This window comes from Lytechinus pictus, chromosome 5 (assembly GCF_037042905.1).
Source record: "Lytechinus pictus isolate F3 Inbred chromosome 5, Lp3.0, whole genome shotgun sequence".
Lineage (NCBI taxonomy): Eukaryota > Metazoa > Echinodermata > Echinoidea > Temnopleuroida > Toxopneustidae > Lytechinus > Lytechinus pictus.
In genome coordinates this window covers 4,673,852-4,701,131 of record NC_087249.1, presented here as the reverse complement: position 1 = coordinate 4,701,131, position 27,280 = coordinate 4,673,852, and the positions used below count along the sequence as shown (strand labels likewise).

The window sequence follows — 27,280 nt, the reverse complement described above, 5'->3', positions numbered from 1 at the left end:
AACCTTTTTCATTCTTCAGGTAAAAATTTTCAGCTCGCGCTTCGCATTAATTCATAGTTGTAATATGTAACGTCTTCATGGCTAACAAGCTGCCGGTAACAGATCCTTTTTTATCAGATGAAAACGTATATTAAAAATTTCTGCTCGCGCTTCGCGCTCGCAGCAATTATTTAGTTAGATACAGATCTCGTTTAGGATCATACACATTGCCCAAAATATTTGAATTTTAAAACAAAATACATAAAATAAACAAACAGCTCACACTTTTTAAATAAGGCTTATGATATTATATATATAAATATATTACCCCTTCAAAGAAACAAACAAAAATTAACTTCGAGCGGCCGATCGGGGAAAATGTGGGTGAAAAAAAATTCCGGGGCCCCCTATTGGCGAAGGCTGGATCCGACCCTGTGACTTACGGTACACGTAGCGGTGGAGTATGACGAAAGTGTAATGGATCTGGAAAGTATACCTTTTAAAGTGACATGCTTGCATGTTGCTATTGTGTCCCCCCCATGCTCAAGTTTGGATTGACGCCCATATACAGGCCAGACAAAAAATTGAGCCAATCAGGATGTAGAATTTTCAGTTGTCTTGGTAGTTGACATTCCAGCAAGACTTGCTATCCTAGCAACTTTTTTATGAAATGGGGCCCGGATATTAATTCCATTCTGTGCATGATCAGAAGAAGGTCATTTGAACTCAAATGGTATATGTACAATATTCAATGAGATAAGCACCAACTTTGAAAGTAGAAATAGAAAAAAATATATAATTGTTTATTGATGTGTTATTATAGTCACCTAGTCTATGTAATTTCTGCATCCTGCTTTATCAGAAATGCTTGTGCGTAAAACCTTGTTTTGAAATTTGCCTAACCTAATGAATGAAAGGAAAGGTCATCTGTAAGAACTTGCCCATGAGGTAATCTATTCAGACACAGAAACAGGAAAGGCCAAGAGAAGTGAAGAAACAAGGGATCATTATATGGAAAAACATTCAAGAGACACAGTCAATCAATATGAGGGAAAGTGAAAAAAGTTGGAATGTACATTTGTATTCTAAGATTGTCACAAATGAAAATGAGATAAAGCAAATCAAAAAAGAAAAACTAGAGAAAATTATTAGAACAAATAGTAACAGATTCCAGGTAAAATACTGAATTTGAAAGAAAGGGTGAAAAAATGAATGATTTTGCAAATGGGTGAAGATAGAGAATGAGCATTGATAATGAAGGAAAAGAGCAAGACTTATCAACAATTCACTAATCCAATCCAAGGAAGATATAAAAGATTACACAGCTGTTTCATTCATGTCAGCTGATGTGTATATTGTTTCCTTCTTCTTGGATTCTTTCAAATTCTATTTGATATAATGAGTAATCACATTGTTGATGTTTTCACCAGGGAAACGATAGATCAAATACAGATTTGCCCTAATCGCTTGAAATTCTGAAGATGATTACTTGCTACTTCAACGATCTATTACTTATATCAAGGATGTTGTAATGTACACAAACCTATGTTGCTTACCTGATATTGGGCACAGCTATGCAAATGGCCAAAGAATGTATGGACCACATAAATTAATAGCGCAAGCTCAACTAAAGACAGCTGAAATATGTTTATTTGGAGAAATTTTAAACATTTCTTAAATCTTCTTTATTTTTTTTGGGGGGGGGTTCTCCTCATACATAGACAACTAGCCATCTCAAGTACAGTGTGAGGGGTCCAATATTCCATAATCTCAAAGTATTATTCCCCTACCCCCCTCCCCCCATTCAGGGTTCTGATTAGTATATTGGTTCTTATTTGTTATAGAATGGCACTGTGGTGTTAATTACTATATTCTTACTATTTTCAAAACTTTAATAATTCATAGACCTATATTTTAATGAAACTATCAAGATAATGGTAAAATCAATTAGTTTTGAGGTATCTATAGGTTTCCTGTAGGCTGTACAGATTGGGAGGACTTCTTCAGTCCATGGATGAGGGGCAGCAAAGCTAGATGTAATCCAGTGAAACAACAAATGAAACAGATTATGCCACTCTGTCATTCATGAGATGATATCAAGTTCTTAAAGTCTTTGTAAATCTCAATAATGACCCAGAAGCAATCAAATCAATCTTTTGTGATTTCACAAACAATATTTTCTCATGTTTTCACGTAACAGCTGAACATTGATTTTATCTCACATGAAACTGATTTTTGCAATTATTGAATAACCCTCCCCCAAAATCATTTAATAACCCCCCCCCCCCCTTAGTCATAACAGACACAAGATTTTAGACAGAATAATTTCTTGTAATTGCTTCTTAAGATATTTTGTATTGTATTGGGCACTAGATACCAAAAAAATCAATAGAATCAACAACAACAAAAAAATACAATATTTTATTCAAGGACCATGTGGTATGTGTAATCTATCTACAACTGATTACCGTAATTTCTTGTGATTGCCTTGTAGATATTTTTTTACTGTTCCCATTTTCCCAAGTTCCCAACCTTTGAATTCTTTACTTTTTTATTTTCCATTCTCCCATCACTCCAAATTTAAAGTGGATCTGTGTACGATAGATGACCTTCTTTACTGGCATTATATTCCCTTACATCTGTAAGTTGGCATAGGTTTACATCCTACAACCAACCAACAACCATGTGTCGTCGACAAGCAGATCCAATTGACAGAGAGTCTGGCCAAATTAAAAGTTGGAACAATTTAATATATTGTTTCAGTTCTCCAAAGTTTCTCATCAAGCAACTTCTGTCATGCTGTCTACAAGGATGGAATCATAACTTATTTTGTTTTTGTTTAATAGCCTTGAAGAGAATCAAGACTGAAATAGTGAATCTTGAAAGTTAGGCGAATCAAATTGATTGTAAGCTGAAATAAAAGAATACATTACCAGTCACAATTCTTTGACTCACTATTACCTGTTTCAGCCAGAGAAGAGTAGATTCAGTGGACAGAATTTATTGTTCTCTGGTTGAAACAGGTAATAGTGAGTCAAAGAATTGTGACTTGATTTGTATGTTAATATAAAACATGTGTTGTTGAAGGACGAAATATTGTTAACTCATTTTTCTTTGGTTCCCCCCCCCCCCCCACACACACACAATTTTTATCTTAAGTTTTGTTTTCTTCTTTTGATAGTAAACCATGTTTAATAGAAAAATAAACAAACAAAAAATAGTTTAAAGGGGTAGTGGTAAAGGCAAAAAATCTACTGCAAGAAGTAACATATTTACTCTTTGTGCAGAGAAAAAACATGAGACATTCCTTCTATTCTGGTGAATTGAGAATTCTGAATTCTTGTAAATTCAGTGTTTTTATCCAAATGATTCAAATGCCTCAACCTCTACAATTTTTGTGTCAAATGACACAGCACTTCCATTACGTTTGCAGACAAATGGAATTCCTATGTGTGTATTGGTACTTGAAGAACTCATTTTTTTATATATATTTTATACATTTCTCGATTAAAATGAGAAATAAATTCTACTATAATAACTCAAAATTTATTCCAGCTGACCATGTAGTAAATAATGAAGCACGTACTATCCTGCCTGTTCACGTTTGGCATTTTGTTATAGGCCATCATAGATAGTCACTGAGTGAGCAGATGAAGTTCCAAAAATTTAGAATGTATGCTCAGGCAGGAAATATGTTTACAATATTCACTGTAAGGTCAAAAGATTATCACTTTTGGATTTATGCTGTTTCATGGGGCATTACAAATGTTTGATACAAAACAACCTCTCAGGTGAGCAATATCAGCCAACATAGGCCTATGGGCACCTTTCACAAGCTCTGCTTCACTGAGGTCCTAAACCCTTCATGTCTTGTTATATTCTTTTTGCCAACCATTGTACTAAATATTTGTATTATATCACCTGATTTATATCACTATATCACATAGGCCTATGACCTTGACTCAGTGACCTACAATTCACATATAAGTCAAAAATACAGACCTGTACATGTATGTTCAAATATTCTTTTGTAAAAATTAAAACTGCAATAGTGTTACTATTACTTAAAGGGATGGTCCGGGCTGAAAGTATTAATAGCTTAATAAATAAATTAGAATTCACTAATCAAAATGCCAAAAATTTCATTGAAATCAGATAACAAATAACAAAGTTATTGAAATTTAAAGTTTAGGAATATTTTGTGAAAACAGTCGTCATGAATATTCATTAGGTGGGCTGATGATGTCACATCCCCACTTGTTCTTTTGTATTTTATTATATGAAATTAGGTTTATTCAATTTTTTTCCTCCAAGAACGAGAAAAATTGGATTGACAACTGATTTAGTGCATTAGATATTTATTGCTGCAACTTATTTCATTATAAGGGAGAAATATTATTCACACAAATATGAAATAATGAAAAAATTATGATTTTATGTAATAACATAAGAAAACGGAAAGTGGGGATGTGACATCATCAGCCCATCTAATGAATATTCATGACGACTGTTTTCACAAAATATTGCTAAACTTTCAACTTCAATAACTTTATTATTTGTTATCCGATTTTGATGAAATTTTCGGCATTTTGCTCAGTGAATTCTATTCTATGTATTAAGATATGTATAAATATTTTCAGCCCGGACCATCCCTTTAAAAGTATGGATCAAAAAATAGAAAAGACGATCTCACACAAGTGTATATTCAACAGATACCATTATAAGCCTGAAATAATCAAAACTTTGACATTACTGTGTAATCAATTGAAGGGATTTGACCTATTAATCTAAGATTAGCTAATCCTATAGATTAGCATCCATCAAGTGCAAAACATTGACCTAATTATGATGTCATAGTTGTCTTTATTTTCAATGAATAATCAGTTCAATAATCATTAATTCATTGGTAAATTATGTGTCATACAAGATTAATCACATCTATTCAGTATTGAATTCAATCATCCCAAGGCTCTAGCTTTGAAGTCTTCCATACATAATGAACACATGTGTCTTGAAATTCTAGAGACTGAGAGTAATGTAGGAATAACAAAATATCACTTTAATAATCAAAGATGGATACTTAAAACACATCTACATGTAGGCTCATATTCTGAAGTCAGGATTATTAAACTCAAGGTACTCCAGGCTGAAAATAATTTTAGCTAAATAAACAGAATAAAATTCACCAAGCAAAATGCTGATTATTTCATCAAAGAGGTAACTGAATTGTAGAATTTAACAATATTTGTGAAAAGTTGTATGCATGTCGTCATGAATAAAATTGCAATTAAAAAAAATTATGTAGACTGATGACATGTTCTTTTTTATTACATCAATGTGTGCATTTATATTTTATTTAATATTTTCATACATGTACATGTATTTAGCAAAATATATCGCAGTGATGATTATCTCCGACATAATTAGTATAGGTAGTCAATTACATTTTAGTCATTCTTGGGAACATATTTGAATATACTTCACATAAAAAACACAAAAGAAATAGTAGGAATATAACATCAGCTTGCTCATTGGCATTGCATATTAAGAAGACATGCACACTGTAGTTTCACCCGGGGGGGGGGGGGGGGGCACTTCCATGCCGGGAGTGGATACCATGTGTGACCAAAAAGACACATAAAAAGGGTCTCTTTTTCAAGTAAGGGTGTCAAAAACTGTAAAATAATGAAAAAGGGTATATATATTTCGCTAGGAAAACTATGTGTTTATGGTCTAAATTGCACTTTTTGCCCCAGATGTTTAGGGTTTTGGGTCCAATTTGAGCGAGGTGTGTGGGGTGGTACTAAGCTCATTGAAATTGAAATTAAAGGTTAAGCCAACGCCAGCCTACATCCGTACTGATCACATCCATGACATAACTATTAAGATATCTTTGTCTTGTTTAGGGGTCAAGGGAATAGCCTACTTGTCAAGGGTACCATTTTGTTTCCAATACTTGTTAATGGTAGGGTTTCTCCCCGGTTTCACATGCCAATTCTTGTTAAGGGGTGCATTTTCAGAACATGGAAAATAGTTGTTTAGGGTGCTTTTCGAAACCCCATGGTCACACATGGTATCCACTCGTCACTGGAAGTGCCCCTCCCCCCCCCCCCCCCCCCGGAATTTCACCGAAATAATACAAAACTTTGAAATGTCATTTTAGTTTATAAATTTGTTATTCTTTGTCCAGTTTTGATGAAATTTCAGTGTTTGCTTTTTTTTTGGGGGGTGGTCTGATTTTACTTTATCTGTACAAATCATAGTATTTTCAACCTAAAGTATGCCTTAAAACTCTGGCCTTTAAAGTTGTGCTTTAATAGCCAATTGTGACGTGCATGTATTATCTCTAACAGCAGAGGTTCAATGTACCAGCTCATTTTTAACTCTCATACATGTATTATTTATTGTCTGGGAAGGATAAGATCAACATTGAAGTTCTGCATTCTGAGGCTTGGCATGCCTGCTTACACAAAAGTGAAGTTTATTCCCATAAATCACAATTTATGTGTCTGATCATTAGTCTGCAAGCACAGACTCATATTTTACACTTTAACCAATTAGAGTGAAGACGAGATACCAAACTCTCTGTCTGTGTCAAATAACTGCCAGCCACAGTAAATAGTGAATCTAGTCTCACTACTGCAGACTCTGCATTATGTACTATGCAAATTGCAAAAACCAAGGGTCTGCGCCTGCAGACTAGCTGATCACAGCTTTGATAATTCAAACTACATGTAACCTACACTTTATTTTGTCATCCTATCATATTACTATATAATTCATAAATGGGTAATGGAGGAACGCTACACCTACATATAGCTGCTTCATGATACAAAATAAAGTCTAACTAGATCAATCATAGTATCCAAGGATGTAATAAAGACATTTTTTTTACTAAAATAAATTTTGGCACTATTTGTTTAAAACATTTCGACTTGTTTTTTTTTCTAAAAAGAAATTAAATCAATTTAAAGGGTGTGTGAAATGACAAACACATTTGAGACAACTATTTGTAATACAGAGACTAAAAATAGCTAATAAATTTGCAAAGCTAAAATGCTTTTTCAAGGAAAAGTTCCTGTTTTGCTACTTGGTAATATAATTATTGCGATATAATGAATCAAATACAGTAGTGAAGTACATGTAGTACAGTGGGCCTTCTGTATTATTTCAAGACTACACTGCTCAGAATGTTGCACTATGGGTAATGAACCTGGGGAGCATTTCAATAACCATTTAGGTCTGACAATTGTCCTTGATTATGATCGGCCAAGAGGCACTGTTACCATAGTAACTGTCGGATAAAACGTCCAACAAGAACTTTCATGAAATGCTCCCGGTCAGAGATATGATGAATTAAGGCTGCTGGTATCTAAAATTGAAACACTTTTATAATGCCAACATTAATGAAAGCAACATGTTTTATATATCTGTAAACAGAACAATACACATTCTTCCATCCTCACCTGCCATCTTGGATTTAAAAAAAGTTCTCTTAAAGGGGTACTCTAAACTGAAAATAAGATTTTTACAGATAAAGAAAAAAACAGACAAACAAAACATTGAAAATTTCATCAAAATCAGACAAGGAATAACAAAGTTATCACATTTGAAAGATTTGCATTAATTCGGTGAAACAATTCTATGCATGTCTTTATGGATATTCTGTGAGCAAACTGATGATGTCTTTATTCCCATTTGATATATTTTGTTATATAAAACTAGTTTATTCTAATTTTTTCCTGCAAGAATAAAAAGAAATGGATTGTCAACTATCTAATACATAAGATCATTTATTGCTGCACTTTATTTTATTACAAGGGTGACATATCATGTGCACAGTATGAAATATGCAAAGTATAGAATATTTATGATTTCATCTACAGTATTAAAATTGTATGGATGTGACATCAGCCCATCTAATGATGATGACAAGCATATCTGTTTTAAAAAAATTGCTAAAGTTTCAAATTCCATAACTTGTTATTTTTTATCATATTTTGACTAAATTCATTTTGCTTGGTTATTTCAGCCCTACATGTAGATGTAATTGTTTTCAGCCTGTAGTAACCCTTTAATGTGCTTTCAAACTGAAAATATCCCCTAGGACCTGGAGAAATACTTGCCAAATTCTATTTTGAAAAGTACTACAGTATTTAAAGGAGAATGAAACCCTTGAAACCAGCTGAATCCATATCAAAGAGAAAAATCAAAGAAACATATTGTTGAAAGTTTGAGGAAGATTGAATGAACAATAAGAAAGTTATGAGCATTTGAATATTGAGATCACTAATGCCATGTAGATCCTCCTATTGGCAATGCGACCAAGATCTGTGATGTCACACACGTAAAACTCCCTCATTACTTTAGTACTTATTTCACTTATATTCTCACTTTTATAGAGTCTATCACAAGGTGAGGTGTTCTCTTTATGAGAGGACAAGTACAGAGGTTTCACAACATTATATCATTAATGAATCGTTTGTCATATGATTAGAATGAGCAAAAAGAGATGTTTTGGGGTATATTTTCAGCCGCCAGCGTCCAAAAGGGGAGAGTTGTTCATCTGTGACATCATAGATCTTGGTCGCATTGCCAATAGGAGGATCTCCATAGCATTAGTGATCTTGACATTCAAATGCTCATAACTCTTCTATTGCTAGTCCTATTTTACTCAAAATTTTGTTGGTCTTATTCTTTGATTTTTCTGCTTTCACAAATGCTAACTTGCTCCAAGAGTTTCATTCTCCTTTAAGGAAACCAAAACCCAAGAGAAGCAATCTTATTGGAAAGAGTAAAATGAGAGGAACAATTTAATAAAAGACTTTCATCAAAATCGGTTATGAAATAAGCAATTTATGGACGTTTAAAAAGTCTTGTTGTACTTTCTATGGGGATCTTTAAATTGGCAAACGTGCTTCAAAATGGCTGATTTTGTAGACAACCCATCCATTTGTTTTGTGCACAAATTTTCAGATTTTCCTCATTATCTTTCAAATTGCATCTTGCCTCCTTCTGAGCACAACATATGTCATGGGAAAATATAATTCACACCACATAATGTCAAGGTCAGGAGGAATTAATGTGAAATATGTATTAAAAAAAAGGGGGGAAATCTAAAAATCTGAAAAAAGGACACTACATACAGTGAGTGTGGGGGTTTCTAAACTAATAACTACTGAAGTCTAGATCTAGACTGACTTCATAGCAGCAAACTTCATTAGGCCTGTCCATCTTCATCTGCCTGAGTTATTAAATTATCCCCCTATTTCTGATCTGAATCAAATTATCATGCTCAGTAATAACAATCACAAGATTATTTGTAATGGAGATAAATTAAAGTGGGATATATCTTAAGATTGGACTTCCAAGTCAACTAAGGATTAAAATCAAACCTTAAAGTCTTATAGTGGCCGTTTTGCTATTGACACTAGAAAATGGTCTCCGATTTGAAAGGAATACATACATACATGTACGTATGTGTTCAGAATCTGTCTACATAGGCTGCCTATTTCTAGTGGTAAATTAACCAGTTTCCCTTGCATAGACTTCACCACAGTCACACCATTGTATGCTTTAAAAAATCTGTAATTCTTATGTGGAGCCCAATGACCACACCCCAAATAAAAGTTACATTCTATGTAATTACTATTAAAAAAAGCGAGAATCCCCCCATTAATATTACATGTAGGGCTGGTGGAGAAAGGGTATCTTGAATAATCCCAACGAAATGGTTAGAATGCAAACTTGGACTGATGATACCCCCCCCCCCCCCCTCATGGATTGAGGCAGGTGAATTATCATAATGCCTTCATATCCTGCTTAATGATTTCCACCTGCTGTTTATTAACAGAATTAACACTTATTCATATTGCTTCCACCATAACAAAATATGACTGGTATGAATAAGCTTGATTTTATACAGAGCACTATAACAGCATCCTATCACTCTGAAGTACATGTCATCTAGCATTGGGCATGTACTACAGTCCAATATATTTTATTTATTATGAGTGCTTCATTATTTTACAAATGAAAATAGCAAAATTAGAGCTGAGTAAAAATGCTTAAATGTCATTAAACGACTGCCAAATTCCGCCAAAATGAACAAGTACAACATTTTTCCCCATTTTTTTAACTGTTTCACCATATGGATAAAATATTTTAAAACAAAAGAAAAACCTTTCTAAAAATGTGCTGAAATTCACATTTTACATCTTTATAATTATATCGATAAAAATTAAAAAGTACATCTTTTGTCCATATTTCCTTGAAAGTATTTTATTCAGTTGGACACTACAAAGAAAATGAGGAATATTCCCAACTTTCTTGACTCAGAAAGATTAATTAGGTTATTACTAATGTGTAGAAGTGGCAAGTGTGACTTCACTTGGATAGACAGTACAGCACAATATCTGGGCAAAGCCTACCATAAATCTTATAGGCATAATTATACATTTTGTTGCCAATGAATAATCCAAGAATGAGTCGTAGAATCATTGATTTTGAATCTATTCATGCTTTTGGGCTTCTTTTCTCGGCATGAAAAAAAAAGAGCCTTGCTTTACCCATAATATCCTGCAAATCTATCTAGAAGCCGATAATGATACAATTTTATTTTTCATACCCATTTGTATCAAACCAAGGAGAGGCTAGTGATTTGAATGAAGAAAAGAGAAAAATCAAACAAGCTAAAAACTTCATCAAAATAGGAAGTGTAATGAGTATTAATCTAAAGTATTGACTAAAATTTGGCTTAATTTCACAAAAAGTTTTCAGTTATTACATGTATGCATGTTCTGGTCAGTTTGCAGGAAACAATAGCATCACCCGCTCACTATTTCCTTTGACTTTGTACATACGGTACCTGTATCTTATCATATGAAATATGAATAATTTGATTTTCTCAATGTAATGTGAAACAAAAGTTTGAATCTCCCTTACACAAGGAAATGCTATTGTTGTACCTATAATCATGATTTGATGAAGAACCTCCTTGTAAAATCTGCACAACTTGAAAATTTGTATAATTCATACAAATAATACAAAAGAAATAGTGAGTGACATCACTGACTCATCCATAATATCAATTCATATCATATTCATATCCAGTATTATGCTTGTTTGATTTTTTTTATATCAAAATCGACTTTTAATTGGAATGGGCTTCCCCTTTAAGACATTGCGGGTGCTGTTGAGGCCAATGAGTAGCCAGCAAGTTAGCTCAAATGCGAATTAGGGCGTACTACATGTAGTAATACCCGGGTGCATGACCAATGCCAATGTGAGACCACATTGCATGTGAACGGATGATTTATTATAACTTATAAGGGGGTCTTTGGAGTAGCTCGCTGAGCAGGGCTGAACGGTGTTTGGGCGAAATTGAGTATCTCGAGAACTAAAATCGAGGTCTGAAAATGAGTTATCGAAGCTGCACACATTCCCATACTACATTTACTTCATGAGTGCCCCCCCCCTCTCCCCTCTGAATGAGGACAAGCATAAACCTAATCAAGTGCTGCTATACATGTTTGTAGTTCACACAAATTCCGGTTGATCTTACCTTGGAATCAATGAATGAGGTACGTGTACACAAATTCAAGAAAGACACCAAGAACTTTATTCCAACCTTTGCATTTTTCATTTCAATTTCTTTTTTCTTCAATTTTTAAACCTTTTTAACTCATTTTGAAAGTTTCACTGAGAACATTCTGTGTTATTTTTTTTTATTTATTCTGTGTTATTTACAATGCATAATAATACTGTTGCTTGCTCAGCTCTGGTTTGCCATGAGCCTCTGATGTAACATCATGAATGTTGACACTCCATGGAAGACAGCTGAGCATTTGTAATAGGTCCATGAGCATAATAAACAGGAAAATCAGGATCTCTTCTTTGAGAGATGATCCCAATCATTTATTGACATCAGGGGTTGTTCTTCCTTAATCAGTAAACCTTTCTCCTCGCAGACTGAATATGAATTTTGCAATGTTTCAAAACAATTATTCTTCTACATTCCACTCTCAATTGCCTAGCCTTGATAGGAACATCAATCTTGCCTGATGCAACAGTTTGTTGTTTATATGGAGTTTTTCTAGACAACAGCTTCTGATCTTTGCTACATGTATCTTGGCTATATCAATCTAGACCACCTGGGGCTAAAAAAAAATCCTATCGAGTCGCAGGTATCCACGCTAGGTTCGACTCCCAACATTAAAATGCACATGTCTGATTGATTTTAAGTACTAGTTTCATTTACTTAACACTCATCATCAAAATATACAGCCCAAAAAGATATACAATCAACAAAAACAAAGGCTCATGCTATTGCAAAATATGATACTCATGTGTCTTATATTCAATTTTACAAACTCAAATTTTGACAGAATGAAGAAGAAGATTTAGTCTTTCGGATAGACTAATTTTGAATTATTTTGTTTGCTTTTTGAAGACCAATTACTGGTTTGGCTTTTTACAGAGAACCTGCCCTGGTGACTTAATGTCGGTTTTGAGATGGTTAATCATACATGTATCAAGTATTAAATAGGTCTGAGAGTGAGGGGGGGGGGGCTAAACAAGAAATGAGACCTTATAATAGAGTTCATCTTCCCTAAGATAAACATACATGAACCAGGATTACAGATGATTCCTCAGAGTAATTCAGTTAACACAAAAAATTCAACATTGATGACCTTTGACCTAAAAATCTATACAGTCCATTGTCACCCTCATTCATGTATGCATACATGAGTTGAATTAGAAGTTCAACCCTCAAACGATTCTTCAGTGATCTCAAGAATTAGATTTTTATAAATTTTACAATGACTTATATTATCTTTATCAGATAAAACATCAGACAACCTTTTAAAAATGTTCCGTTTCAATACATCTATTCATAATTACCCAACCCGAACCTCTACAAATATTCATTTAGAAAACCCAAGAACAGCTCTTGCCCATAGATCTATTCGACATACTGGCCCTGACATTTGGAATTCTCTTTCTATTTATATTCGTTCATGCCCGACGAAAAATTCCTTTAAATGGCAAGTTAAAAATGTCCTTCTTTCAAAATATGAAACACAAGGCTGATAATAATGTCATATATGTTGTATTACCATTGCATGGTTACATAATATACCACCACACATATGTAATTCTTTTTTCTTTTGCCATTTATGATTATTATACAAACAAAATACCTCACCAACGAGCCTTCGTTATCAAAGTATGTCTTGTATTTTATATATTGTTAGTACTCTCTTCATGTTTCTCTCTTTCTATTCAGTTCTCTCTTTCCCACTCTGTTTTTCACCCCTTACTCTATCTCTCTTGCTCTTCTTTTACCTCTTATTTGATGTTCGCATCATTGAATGTATTCTCTTAATTTCATTTATCATGTGTATGTATTTTTTTCATGGAACATCGTTCTCAAGCTCATAGAGCTTATGATGCTCCAATCATGTATATATATATAATATGAATGATTATACTAATATGAATATTTATGTAATGTTGAAAATGATGTATATATGTATATGAATAAATCAAAATCAAATCAAATCAAAATCAATCAGAATTCCTTTAATGAAACACTCCCCGGATGTGGAGTGTGACACCATGTTGAGTGACTCCCTTTTCAGTCTAATTCAGAGGGTCTTCACAAAAGAAATGAAGTCTGCTGCTGTGAATTACTCAAAGCAAGTATTTGGTACCAAGGTTTTTTTTTTTAGCATAGATCAGAAATCTAAGAATTACTGAAAGAGGTATTATAAAATCTAAAAATCAACTTACTTTCTTGGATCCCTCTTGCTGCTGACAAACTTTGCACACTCCTTTTTGTTAAAGTTGCTTTCTATCCATTCTCTCCCAGTCTGCAAGAAGATAAAAAAACAAAATTATTGATTATTTATTCATATCAGATAATCAGAATATTCAGAACTTCCAACCAGTTAAAAATAACTTGTTACTTTGAAGTTTTTTTTTTTCAATTAACATGAAAGTTAGATCGGTTTAAGCCTTAAATAATCAATTATCACCGCAAGATTGAAAGAGATGAAAATATACAATATGTATACACATACATGTACTTCCACATGAACTTTGAAACTTACACAAAGTGATCATTGTGTACCTCATTCTATTTTCCTCATAAGGAATTAAAAAGAAAGAAAATCTAATATCAAACATCATTGTATATCATTTTCATACAAGTTGATCAAATTCAAATCTGATTACACAATAACGAGTCTAAAGTTACAGCCTGGTCAGTCAATATACTGGTAACACTCATCACTACATCCTAGTCTGCAAATTCAGACTCAAATATGCCATTTTAATCGATTATACAACATCGAGATTCGAGAGTGAAGACTACACTCCAAACGCTTGGTCTGTGTCAAAGAGGCAGCCCAAGTGACTACTTCAGCTTTCAGACTCTACAATGTTATGCACTGTTCGAATTGCAAAATAAAAGGTCTATGCCTGCAGACTAACTACATCCTTCCATACAGCACTTAATTATTAGGGAAGTGATTCACTTATTATGCAATACCGTTTGCCCATGAAAGGGTCTGTTCATAGCATGTATCAATCATACATAACCCACACCTTTTCTCCCTTTCTTTATTTGCCTTCACTTTGATAAATAACCCATACTTTTTACTCCTATTTTATCTGCCTTCCAAAGGTATATTTCATCATGAAGCTGTTCTTATGAGAGGTACTTGTACTAAGAGAACACAAATACATTTCTTACATACTGCTGTAAAGACATACACATATTAAGTTATTATTTGGGATATCCAATAAGGATTAAATATTTCTAAAATAATCTACAACTTACCAATTCTTATCAAAGTTAATAGATCTGAAATGACCTTTGACCTTGGCCCAGAAACCTGGGGAGCATATCACAAAAGGACTTGCCAGTTGTTTTATCCAACAAGTCCCATTTTATCTGATAGTTTCCATAATAATAGTGGTTCTCAGCCAATCAAAACAAGGAAAGTTGTCAGATCTGACAACATGTCGGACAAAAATATTGATGAAACGCTTATCTTGAAAATTCACATCTTAAAGATAAATATCAGTTGTGGTATGCTCTTCTGTGTTAGTGCTCATCAGAATTGTTGATTTTGAGCTAAGATTTCATGATATCACAAAGATAAGTTTACAGTAATGTACTGGATCTAGATATGATAATATGGTGACAATTAACCTTGATTTAAAAGACTTTCTCATGAAATAATTTTTTGCTGCAACTATTTTCTTTTAACTTTAAACTTTGGTAATTTTTTTTATAAGCTGATATCAGTTTACTAACCCCAGTGATAACCATCATACAGTGTACATAAGTCTCATGGAAGAGGGATGCATACTTATTATCTTGAAAATTCAAAATCCCACTCCTCGGTTAAGTTTTTGATACTGATACCAAACATGGTCAAAGTTCATTGACCCTCAATGACCTCACACGGCATATCATAGTAAATCAGTGCTGCGAAAGCAGTCAATGCAAACGGACTATATTCACTGTTAAAAACTGGGCCTTTCTTCTTATCATTTGGAAACGTGTCATATTGACTATTATTGCCATCATGAATGTTCTCCAAATTTGTTCAATTTTTTCCCTTTTCTTTATATATGTATATATTTCTTTTAATTCAAAGATATTTATTCCCTCTCTCTTATTCTTGTTTTCTATTAATGTTACTATTACTTGGATTAATAGTAAGGTACATGTAGGTATATCTCGATAATTCATAGCTTTCACTGAACTTTAGGAGTGAGATGGTGAAAAGAATAACAAAACTCATAGTTCAAATCCTCCACAAGTATTGGAATATGGGGATCATACGTCTGTCCTGTTGACATAAGCATCAATGTCAGTAAAGTTCCTGGAGACACAATGCATTTAAATCGTAATTACTTAGGTAGACAAGCCCTTGCAGGATGGACTGTGATTTTGGATGAGTTTGGGATTAAGGTAAAGACAAAATAATAATTTTTAAAGTATGTTTCATCACATTATTTTTAAGTTCAAAATTTTAAGGTTGTAAGGCAAATTAAATTAAAGACTATGCATATTGTAATTTTGTAGGATAGTTTTATTCCACACAAAAACATGTACATGTATTTGTTTGTTAATTATTATCAATTTATTTATATCTTCTTCTTTTAAATATGATTTTTTTTTTTGCTCTAAATCAATAACTTTAAGAATGAAGATCAGATTTTATTTGCGAACATCGATTTTATATTACAAATCAATGATCAATGAGGTATAATTTCCCTCACACTTCTGATGCTTACTTTATGCCTGTGCACTGCAGCTACTGTGCTAAAATTAGGGTGCTTTTTCTCCCAGGCATATTTTCTTTGAAAAAAATTCATCATCTCGAATGAGATCTTTAAATTGCTGAAAAGTCTGCAAATCCGCCTCTTTAATATCTCTGGAATGTCTCTTTTTGTAAAACAAGATGTTCTTGCAGGGTGGAGAAAAATATATTGCATGCAACATTTTAGGTTACTATACTAGCTTCCTACCTTTTATAAATTTTATTGTATTTTCCAAGGAAGATCAGAGAATGCAAAGATAAGAGAATTTCCAGAATACCGTTTATCATGATATGTTTTCCTGTGCACAGAGATAGCACCATTTTTAGCTTTATGCATCATTATAGCTCAGTGAATGTTACAAGTTACAACAAGATACAAGAATTTTCAGAATACGGATTTTATTGTAATTCTGAAGATACAAGAATATTTCTCTCAAACAATTTCCAGAATATGGCCCTTAAACTCCAAATTCTCTTCAACGTTACTCACTTCTGTACGGAATTACTTTTGTTATATTTAATATTTTAATTCTTGCTCACTCACACTAAACACCACACTGTTGTGTGGAAAAGAAGTGAGCAACTGTGCTAACTCAACAACAGTCTCTCGATCCTCACTGATGTCTGATACCTGGGAATTCCAAGGGAAGATTCTAAATGCAGGCATGTTATGCCTCTGTATTCAGTTCTAGGTTTTTCCTCCTTAAGATGGCTGGCTCACTTCCGGGAACAGGGCTTTCGAAGTCATATTTTATTGGCACGTTTTTCCAGCATCCATCTACTAGAGCAGTTTCAAAACTTGGGGACAGTGACATCATTCCATGTCTTGTGTAAAAAAAATTCCTATATTTCTGTGTCTTTGTCTTCAAGTGGTATAAAAAAAATTTTACTGTGACCTCTGGTATGTTCTCTAGATTGTCAATGATGATAATTATCAAAGTGTTTATATGTTTCAATCATGTCACCCCGAACTCTTTGATACGCCAGAGTTGGGATTCTTAACTGTTTAAGTCGTTGTGGATAGGAAAGCTTCCTTCATTCACGGAGTAATGTTGTTGCCGTTCTTTGTACGTTCTCTAATACATGTATATGCTTCTCCAGTATATGGTTCTACACAGTATGAGCATACTCAACTTGTTGTCGGACAAACAAATAAGTTATGAACAAAGCCAAATTATTTTTGTCTAGATATACAAAACTTGCATGAAATATATAAACACCTGTGACTCATCATAATAAAGTGAATTATTGTTAAATATTGACTGAGTTGATCCAATGATTAATTACTGGTACTATTTTATGATCATTTTTAGGAAATGTACCGTAATGTGTAGAAACAAAATTATTGAGTTTCTTAGTGGAGACTCAAGCTGAGCTTAACGTTTTACTTTTTCACGTCTTTGACACCATCATATTTAGAAGAGGGAATCCCAGAGTGCAAGGCAATGGAATTTTTTTTTTCAAAATAAAAATTATTTTGTTGTTATTTGGCTTTAGGCCGGAGGGGGGGGGGGGAGGTTACTACCATTGGCATGGACTAAAAATATCAATTCAATACTATTACTAGACCAAAAGCTTCTGTTGGCTCCACTCAACAATTACAAAGACCGAAGTTCTAACTCGATCAATACAGGGACTCAATGGCCACATGTTAATGTATGGTGGTGTGTAATAGTGGTGTGACCTTAATTCGTGCACGGTCGAATATCCCAATATCAAATCAAAATCTTGAAAAACTGATATCACCATCAGAAAAAGCGACCCAAAATTACTAAGTATGGTAATTTTCTTGAAGGTAAGGTCTCAATTTGTGAAAATATTGGCAAAACATCCGCAAATTTTGTTACCTTTTGCGTACGCTCTGAGAAAATCCGAGCTTCTCGACAAGCTTCAAGAAATCAACAGTTTGCAAGCAGGGGTATCCAAACAAGTAAAATGTTATACCAACGGAATTTATGGCATTTTAACCTCCATCTGATACAATTACATTACCATATCTGCTTTATTTATTTTCGTAAGCTTTGCAAAACGATCGTGCGCAAACTAAGTTCACACTTTTTTTTTTCACTTTTTCAGCCGAGCGCGCACGAGTTGATCGTCTTGGAGATCGCAATACCGGCGAAACCTAACACTCTAAACAACAACTAAACACAGATTTTTGTTCAATCATCTCCTGACATATCACTGCATTCATCAGCTTACAAATTACAGAAAAAGACAAGACTAGTCACAAAGTCACACTCGACATACAACTGATTACCGATGACAATAACACAAACTGCAACACCTGGGACTAAGAAAGGTTGGGCCTACACATTTTCGGCTGGAACTTAAACCACCACATGCACTAGTCTTGAGGATCGAGTCCTCAAGACTACACACCTAGGGCCTACTACTATAATAATACACAGGCACAGAAAGGCTTTTTAGTAAAGCCAAGGTCTACAATAAAAAATCGCAACAAAATATCATCTTTACTTTTTTTAGTTTAAGTTTAAATTAATCTTACCATTTTATTTAGTTAGCTGGTTTATGTACATAAGTGTATTCTGACATATCAAAGATTTAAGTACTGGACATGTTTGAGGTAACAACAGAACGGCGAGTAGCTAGCTTGTCCAAGGACAAGGTGATTCGATTGTTGGACGGCCCGGACCGGATCAGAGACGCGGGCTGGGCCGGGTCAGTCGGCCGAGCGAGCTCCAGCGGTATCGACGAGACCACTCGACTCAGAGGTTTATGTCAACGTGACCGCAGCGTCCGAAAGGATCTATTTTGGCGTATGATATCTTTAAATGGGCCAACCTGAATTGAAAATATACAGTGGTAATACATGGTTCGTCGGTATAAAGAAGACTGGGAAATGAAGAATACTCAATTTCATTCGTGTTTGGGGTAGCAATTCTACAAAGGATGATCAGGATAATACTGTACTAGGTCTTAGTGTAAGTCTTTATGTAGAAATAGTATAGTTCATAATGGTGGACAAGTTTGTGGTTTTACTGCACTTGAAACGCATTTCACAAGACATCACAATCAAGACTTTAAAGCCGGCTTAAAATTTTGGGTCAGTGTAAATTTTACTCGATTATAATTATAGAGGCCCATAGGCGGATCAAGCCCCCTATTGGCGGAGCAAAAAATAACAGGGGGAAAGAAAGAAAAAAAGAAAAATAAGGGGAAAGAGAGGAGGAAGACGAGTGAATAATAAGGCGATGGTATAAGACTTGAAAAATAAAAATAAATCTTTCATGTCACTATATACAATTTTTGCTAGTTCTGAATATGAACATTTTCCCCTCGCACTGTGCACTTGCATTATTCGATTTGCTAAGTACCTTATTGTCTTCGTGTATTCCATAAAGTTTTTAAAATATCCCCTTTTCAGGTCTGATAAAGATTGTCAAAACGTATCAGTAATAGTTATGTATACCTCTATATCAATTCTATAACAAACTACTTAAAATACCCTTTTCATGACAGTTTATAAAAAATTTCGCCTCGCGATTTGCGCTTGCATTAATTGTTAAACATATATTAACCCATGCATCCTATCAAATTGCTTATAATGTCACGTTTTCGGGCCTTTTATATCAACAAATTTCGCGGACTCATTGGGTTTATAGTATAGATCAATAAATAAGATAACATTTTCATGAATTATTCCTAATAACTGAATTGTCCCCTTTTTCAGAATGGAATATTGACAAGTTTCGTCTCTCGCTTAGCCTAGGAATAAGAAGATAGTCATCATTTTCAATGTCCTTGGAATGTCCTGCATGGGTCAAAATAATGATAAAAAATATCAGCTCGCGCTTCATGCTCACATCATTTATTAAGTGCCATCCACATCCACTTCACAAATTTCCTACACAGTGCTTGAAATAGGGCTTAAATTTCAGATCGGAATATCAAATATTTTCAGCTTGCACGTCGCCCTCGCATTGAATTTAATGATTTAAAAAATGTATTCATAATGCCCGAATTCTAGGTCTAAATCTAAAACGCGCACGCATTTTTATTGAGATGTATACGCATGCAGCTCGTTCTTTATCGAATTTGAAATGAGAATATAAAAAAAATTCTGCTCGCGCTCCGCACTCGCATTATTATTGTAGGAAGACGCCCAATTACCCATCCTTTTCATGATTCACCAAACATGAATAGAGTGTCCCTATATTTTAGGTCTGAAATCTCTTTTTTCCGCTCGCGCTGCGCGCCCGCATTAATTGTTAAATAATACACCTACCGTCGTTCATGATTACAAGAAGTGCTTAGAATGTCATTTTTTTTAGGTCGGAATGTCAATAATTTTCCGCTCGCGCTTCGCGCTCGCATTATTTAATTGTTGAAATATATACCGTCTTTATGACTAACATACTGCAAACAGTCCTTAACAGGTACCTTTAAGATCAGACCAGAACGTGTATTAAAAGTTTCTGCTTGCATTTTGCGCTCGAAGTAATCATCTAGTTACATGCGCATCTTGTTTAGGATCACAAACATTGCCCATGCAGAATGTTCAATTTTCAGGACAAAATACATGAAATTTCCAAAATTTTAGCTCGCGCTGCGTGCTCGCACTATTTGAATAGGGCTTATATAAGATAACTGCATATATATGTAGTTTTATAAGTATAAAGTTAGAAAGTGACTGTATAGGACTACCCCATTCAAAGAAACAAACAAAAATCAACTTTGAGCGGCCGATCGGGGAAAATATGGATTTAAAAAATCGCCGCCCCCCCCCCCTATTGGCGAAGGCTGGATCCTCCCCTGTAGGTCTATACCATCTAACATTAAAATTTGATCTCACATACTTGGGGTGGCCATTTAATATTTTTCAACCGATACTCTTTGTGAAATATCGTAAATACTATGTTTACAAAGAATGCCAATGATCATCATCACTTTATACACGGTCTTTCATTATACCAAGAACACGAACATTATTAACGAACAAAATAATGGCATCAAAACTTGGAACACTCTTTCATAAGCAATGAACAGTTTTATTAGAGCATTGAAAGGAATCTCATCAAGATATACAGTGCGTATTAAAAAACGGGACAGTTTTGAAAAGTCTATACAAAATTTGTTTCAAATTATAATATCTATATTTTGATGTTAATAGATGCTCTGAAATCTTATCTTTAAAATGCAATTTAAAAAAATAAATTTTGTTCATGCTTGAGCAAACACGGGACGTTTTTGTCGGGGGTTCAAAAAGAGGCTTGCGCCAGAATGGCAGAATATGAGTAATATGATAATCAGACTTCTTGCTAATCAGTAGACTTCCTCTTAACCTTTTCATTATCTGTGCCATAATTTTCGAATTATGCTGTCAAATTTTATTTACAAATTTATATATTTATTTACTTGAATTATTTTGTGTTTTTTTTTTCCATAAAATCTCTTATACCTTAAATTGAATTTTCCCTCATAAGGAAGAAAAGAAGAATTTTTGTCAACCCAAGCAAGAAGATTTGCATTATTAATTGGGAAATCTTGTAATTATTCAAATCTTTTTATTATGTAAAACAAATTATGTTATGGTACGTTTAAAAGAAATGAATCCATTTTCAACGGGTTATTGATTCCTTGACCAAGTTTAATCTTATGCTTGACAGGACAAACAGGAAGGGATTCATGTCTTTCAATGGCAATGGTGTATTAAGTCAATTTTGAAGGAGCTAGATATTGCAGATCTGGAAAAATGTAATAAAAAGTTGTGAGCGAGCGAAGCGAGCACACAAAAATTCCCACTTTTTTATTACAATATCAAATCTTGTGATAGATTTTGACATAATACTCAGAAAATAATATCATATTTTACTTTCTATATTTCCTATTATTTCGTTTCCACTTTTTTTTTTCTTGGTCATGGTTTTTTTTAATTGAGGGGGGGGCATCCCCGAACCCCCGCCCATCTGTATGACACTGTTCAAAAGGCACCATAACCTTTGTAGCGCACAATGAAAGGATTTGAAAAAAAAGCTCTCCCATAATTCGGTTGAAAAAAAATTGTTTTTGCTTGAAGAAGGAATATTCAAAGCTAAAAGAGAACATATTAAAAAGAAACAACAACAGAACAATTCAAGCAAACAAAGAGATTTGAAAATGAATTTTGACCGCATAATTTGAAAATTTTGGCACTGAGATAATGATAAGGTTAAGAGGAAGCCTGCTGATTAGCAAAAAGTCCGATCATCATATTTATCATTTTATGCCATTCTGGCGCAAGCCTCCTTTTTAACTCCATACAAAAACATTCCGTGTTCGCTCAAGCATGAACGAAACTAAATTTTTTTAATGACATTTGAAAGATAAGACCTCAGAGCACCTATTAACACCAAAATAAAGACATCATAATTTGAAACAAAAATTTTATAGACTTTTCAAATCTGTCCCGTTTTTTTATACGCACTGTATAACATTCATATCACACCACTTTAATTTCAACCCTTCTCTTTCTTTTCATTTTGTCTCAATGCACCTTGTGCAGTTTTGTTTCGTTTTGTCTTGTTTTGTTATATCCGGATTTTTTTATTTTTGCTTTTTTATTTCCTGTTCTTGTATTTCTTTTTTATTATGTATTGTTATGTCTTGACCTTGTAACGTTCTTATAATTATGTAAGCAGTAGGCCCTACTGTTTTGTAACGTTTTGTTTTCTGGGTGTCCCAATACATTTTTCATACCTTGTTATTATTCAGCCTCGTAATAAGTCTTTTATTTTGGGAAGATTATATTACAAAAATCATTTTAAAGACATATACTTTCGTTTATTTTTTTTTTTTTCATTCAATAGAAAATTTGAATTTTTCCGTATTTAAATGTCTTTTTTTAATTTTATTGTTTGAACTTGAAATGAAATAACTCCTTCATCAATCAATCATAAATTCAAATTTCGAAAAAAAAAATCCCCTCCAAATAACGTTTCAATATTAATCAACAATAGGTGAACGGTAAAAAAACATTCCTATCGTCTATTGGAAGTTTAGTAGAGGTGAATGCATTTCAACAGAGAACGTTAAATGGCAATGATGTGAGAAAAAAAAAATAATACGTTATTACTTGATTGTAAATTTTTTTTTTTCAATACACTTCGGAACCTAAGGAATTACAAAAATCATTAGTAAACTTTATTTTTAATAACATTTTACATGATTGTATATACCATTTTCTCTTCATTTCGCAGGTTGTGACAGAAACAATAAAACAATATAAACATGTTTATTTTACTTTCTTGCTTTTTTATCTAATCCAATATCCAATGGTCATTTTGACATAGTGCCTTTTCGGTTACAGAACGCTGCACACACACACACACACACACACACACACACACAAGTAGGCCCACTAAAACAATAAAACTTCATTCTCAAAACACCTTGCAAAACATTTACATTCTCATTTTCTATAAAACAGTTTCATCATCCACTATAATTCATACTTTATCGTGAATATGGCACTGATAAGCACGATAAAAATATACTGCCCCCACAAGTTGAAATCTCTATACAAGGGTGGACTGAAATGCTCAATGCAGGAGAAGAAGGGGAAAAATGCGACCAAGTCAAAGTAGGGCTATTGATGTTGTTATAATCCAGGGGCGGCGGGGTGAAGTTGAAAGTGGAGGGGCACAGGGAAAAAGGGCACATTTTCTTTTGAAAAGGGCACTAACCTAAAACAAAGAAAAAATGACGTATCTACAGTGGTGTAATGGGGCAAAAATTTTGAGGGGGCTAGATATGTCATATCACGTAAATTTATAAGAAGCTGCGAGCGAGCGAGCAAAAAAATTGATATTTTTCTAACGAAGTCCAATTTTGTGATAGATTTTGACAACTAATATTTTAAAAAATATATCATATTTCACCCTTCTCTCTTTCCTTTTCCTCTTTTTTTCTTGGTCGTGAAAAATTTGGGGAGGGGCAAGAGCCCTCCATCTGTACGCCTCTACTTATTTACCCCAGTCACATGACTCATGAAGCTTAAGGCACGTAGGATTATCCTTACAAGTTTTGTAGTAACATATAAAAATGAAATTATTGTTTTGTTTCAAAGGGGCACTCGTTAACACGCAAAATGTGTCTTTCTCATGTGAAAGGGGCACAGAATACGTTCGTGAGGGGCACTTTTTGGGGGTAAAAAGGGGGACTGATACGAAATAGCGCACTTACAAGAAGGCAATGTGCACTTGCTCTCACATAAAACGGTTCCTTCTCAATGAGCACAGAAAATGTTCGTGAGGGGCACCTTTCTTGGGTGAAAAGGGGCACTGATTCGAGAAAGGGCACTTACAAGAAGGCAAGAGGGACTTGCTCACCAAAAACGGGTCCTTCTCAGATGAAAGGGGCACAGAACACGTTCGTGGGGGGCATTTTCCGGTAAAATTGGTAAAGATTCGGAAAAATGGCACTTTCTAACATATAAATCGGTGCCTTCTCAGGTGAAAGGGGCACAAAAAACGATCGGGGGCCTTTTTTCTTAAAAAAAAAAAAAAAAATGGCACTTATGCGAGAAAAGGCACTTGATAACACCTTAAACGGGTCCTCCTTCGTGAGGGGGAATTTTTCTTGCGTAAAAAGGGCACTTTTTCAGTGCTTCAAAAAGTGTGGGCTGGCACTGTTCCCCCCGGTCCCCCAGGTTCGCCGCCCCATGTTATAATCAGTGGCGGATCCAAAGGGGGTGCAACCGGTATGTAAAAATGCCGTTTTTACCCAAGTGTGCCCCCCTTGAAAGTTACAGCAAATTTGGGGGGAATATGTCATTCAAGAATATGTCATTCAAACACAAGTGAGGACCTTATTATTTTTTTTTTGCTTGTCAAATTTTCCTCGGGAAAATATGCCCCTTCTCTTGGAAAAACCTGGATCCGCCCCTGGTTCTAATTATCATCATTATTATTATTATCATGACATTAACTACAACTGTGTATCATTAATGAATTAAAGTCTAGTTTAATATGTTTATTTACCTCATTTAAGAAAGCTTTACCTGCATGGGAACGAATATTGACACACAGTGTACATAGAAATTGAACCCTTCTTAAGTATGTTTGATGATGATTTTTACGATCTTCTCCTCTCATCTTCCTTCCCCCTTACCCCTCCTCAATTTTTTTGCGACTTTCTTCCCCCCACCCCAGATATATGCCACTAGAAAAGTGTGAGTATTTAGGCCTTATCCAACAAAAACGAGATATTTGTGTATATTTTCGTTGTATATAGGCGATGCCCTTTAACATTTTTTTAAATTAATGATGAATTTCCCGATTTCTGTAGATGACAAACAGCTAAACTTAAATGACCAAGCGATGCTTCCATTAAAAAGTATTACTACGTCAGAGAACAAGAATAACAATCACAGTTGAGACTTTGATAAAGCACGTGCAAAATAAAGTCTGTCATCAACTCTAGTTTATGTTTCTTCGCTTTCATCCTCTCTTTGATTTCCTCCTTTATTCTTATACACTTTGCACAAGAAAGCAATTGGAATGCATCGATCACGTACGTAAGTGGAAGTAGTAGATTAACCTACTACTTCCATGAATGACGAGAGGGGAAATACCACATAAAAAAAAACTTCCAACAAAAACATTATTTTGATTAAAACAGAAAATAAAGTCAGTGTAACACTGAAAACTGCATCAAAATCGGATTTAAGATAAAAAGAGTCATAATATTATAAAGTTTCACTTGATTTCACAAAATAGTACATCCTTGTCGGTATGAGGAACCGATGACCGGACCGATATGACGTCATCAAATCACTATTTGTTATGCACTGTATTATATGATGAAGTATAAAAAAGAGGCCTATATTTCAATTTTGTCTTTATCATCAAAGTTTGATTCCTCCCTTAACACGTATAGAATTGCCATTATTCCTTATAGCGATATCCAATGTGGAAAAAAATGGATAGGGGGATGATGATCATCCAACAGACATGTCACATTACCCACAATGCCCCAACCTCAATGAGCAATGCCTGATGGGTACAAATGGGAAAGCTGTACAATATATGCCAAGTTCTGGCCAAATATCTGATACTCATAGTGAAGGACACGAAAGACGAAGAGAGCTTATAGCGATTCAATAAAGAGTTTTAAAGATACAATAAAATACAAAAGAAATATTGAGTGTGTAACATCATTCGCGATATCTCATTTGCATAATTATTACCGTGTATAACTGTTTTGTGAAAAATAAGAGGCATTTCAATTGTCATAACATACTTTCTTAGTTTCCCTATTGTATCAACATTAATTGAAAAAAATTAAACCTTACATTTTGTTACTTTTGCTACAGTCAAATTTCCCCTAATGCAGCCGTTTTAAATTTATTCACATTAATTTTATTAAAACCACCTATAATTATGTAGCTGGTACAAAAATGTGAAAACGGCTGTTTTCGACTCGCCGTATGGCCGCCGTAGAGCAAATGTGAGTGAGGTATTACTGATTTTTCCCCCACAAATTCACCAAACGTGCACATGAAATCCTATAATTTCCCTTCAGAAAATGATAAAGCACCCGACAAGCTAGGTCGCTTCGCTCCCAAACTTTCGAATTTCTATATTAAAAAAATATATTCTGCTTCTTACCCCCGCCCCAGGAGAAAATTCTACTTGCGCCTATGGCCCTATTTTGTCTGACTTTCCCCTTCTTTATTTATTATAATTACTCATTTTGACATTTTAAACTTGAAATTAATATTTGAATTGTATGTTTTTAAAGAAGAAAAAAAATAGAGCGACGTTGGCCTAAAGTAAGGGGAAAAGATGTGATTTTTGTTATGAAAACTGGAGAGTAAACATCAGATTGCTTATCTATTTCTTTTTTTTTCAGGGAGTGGAGAAAACATGTCACTGTTTACCCCACCCAACAATATTCATGGCAAATAATCTCCATTGCTACGGTATCTCAATTATGTCATTTCCTTATTGTTAGCAAAA

At 34.1% G+C, this 27,280-nt stretch overlaps 1 protein-coding gene across 1 annotated transcript in view; it reads right to left on the bottom strand.

Annotated features, from left to right (window-relative positions):
* The window catches only part of LOC129261907 (transient receptor potential cation channel subfamily M member 3-like), a 37,444-nt gene extending 18,313 nt beyond the window's left edge, over nucleotides 1-19,131 (bottom strand). The window contains exons 1-2 of the mRNA XM_054899930.2: nucleotides 18,829-19,131; nucleotides 13,774-13,853 (exon numbers count right to left, since the gene is read on the bottom strand). Coding sequence (XP_054755905.2) covers nucleotides 13,774-13,853; nucleotides 18,829-18,831 — 83 coding nt within the window. The 5' untranslated portion in view covers nucleotides 18,832-19,131. The remainder of the gene's footprint in view (nucleotides 1-13,773; nucleotides 13,854-18,828) is intronic.
* Nucleotides 19,132-27,280: the final 8,149 nt, after the last annotated feature.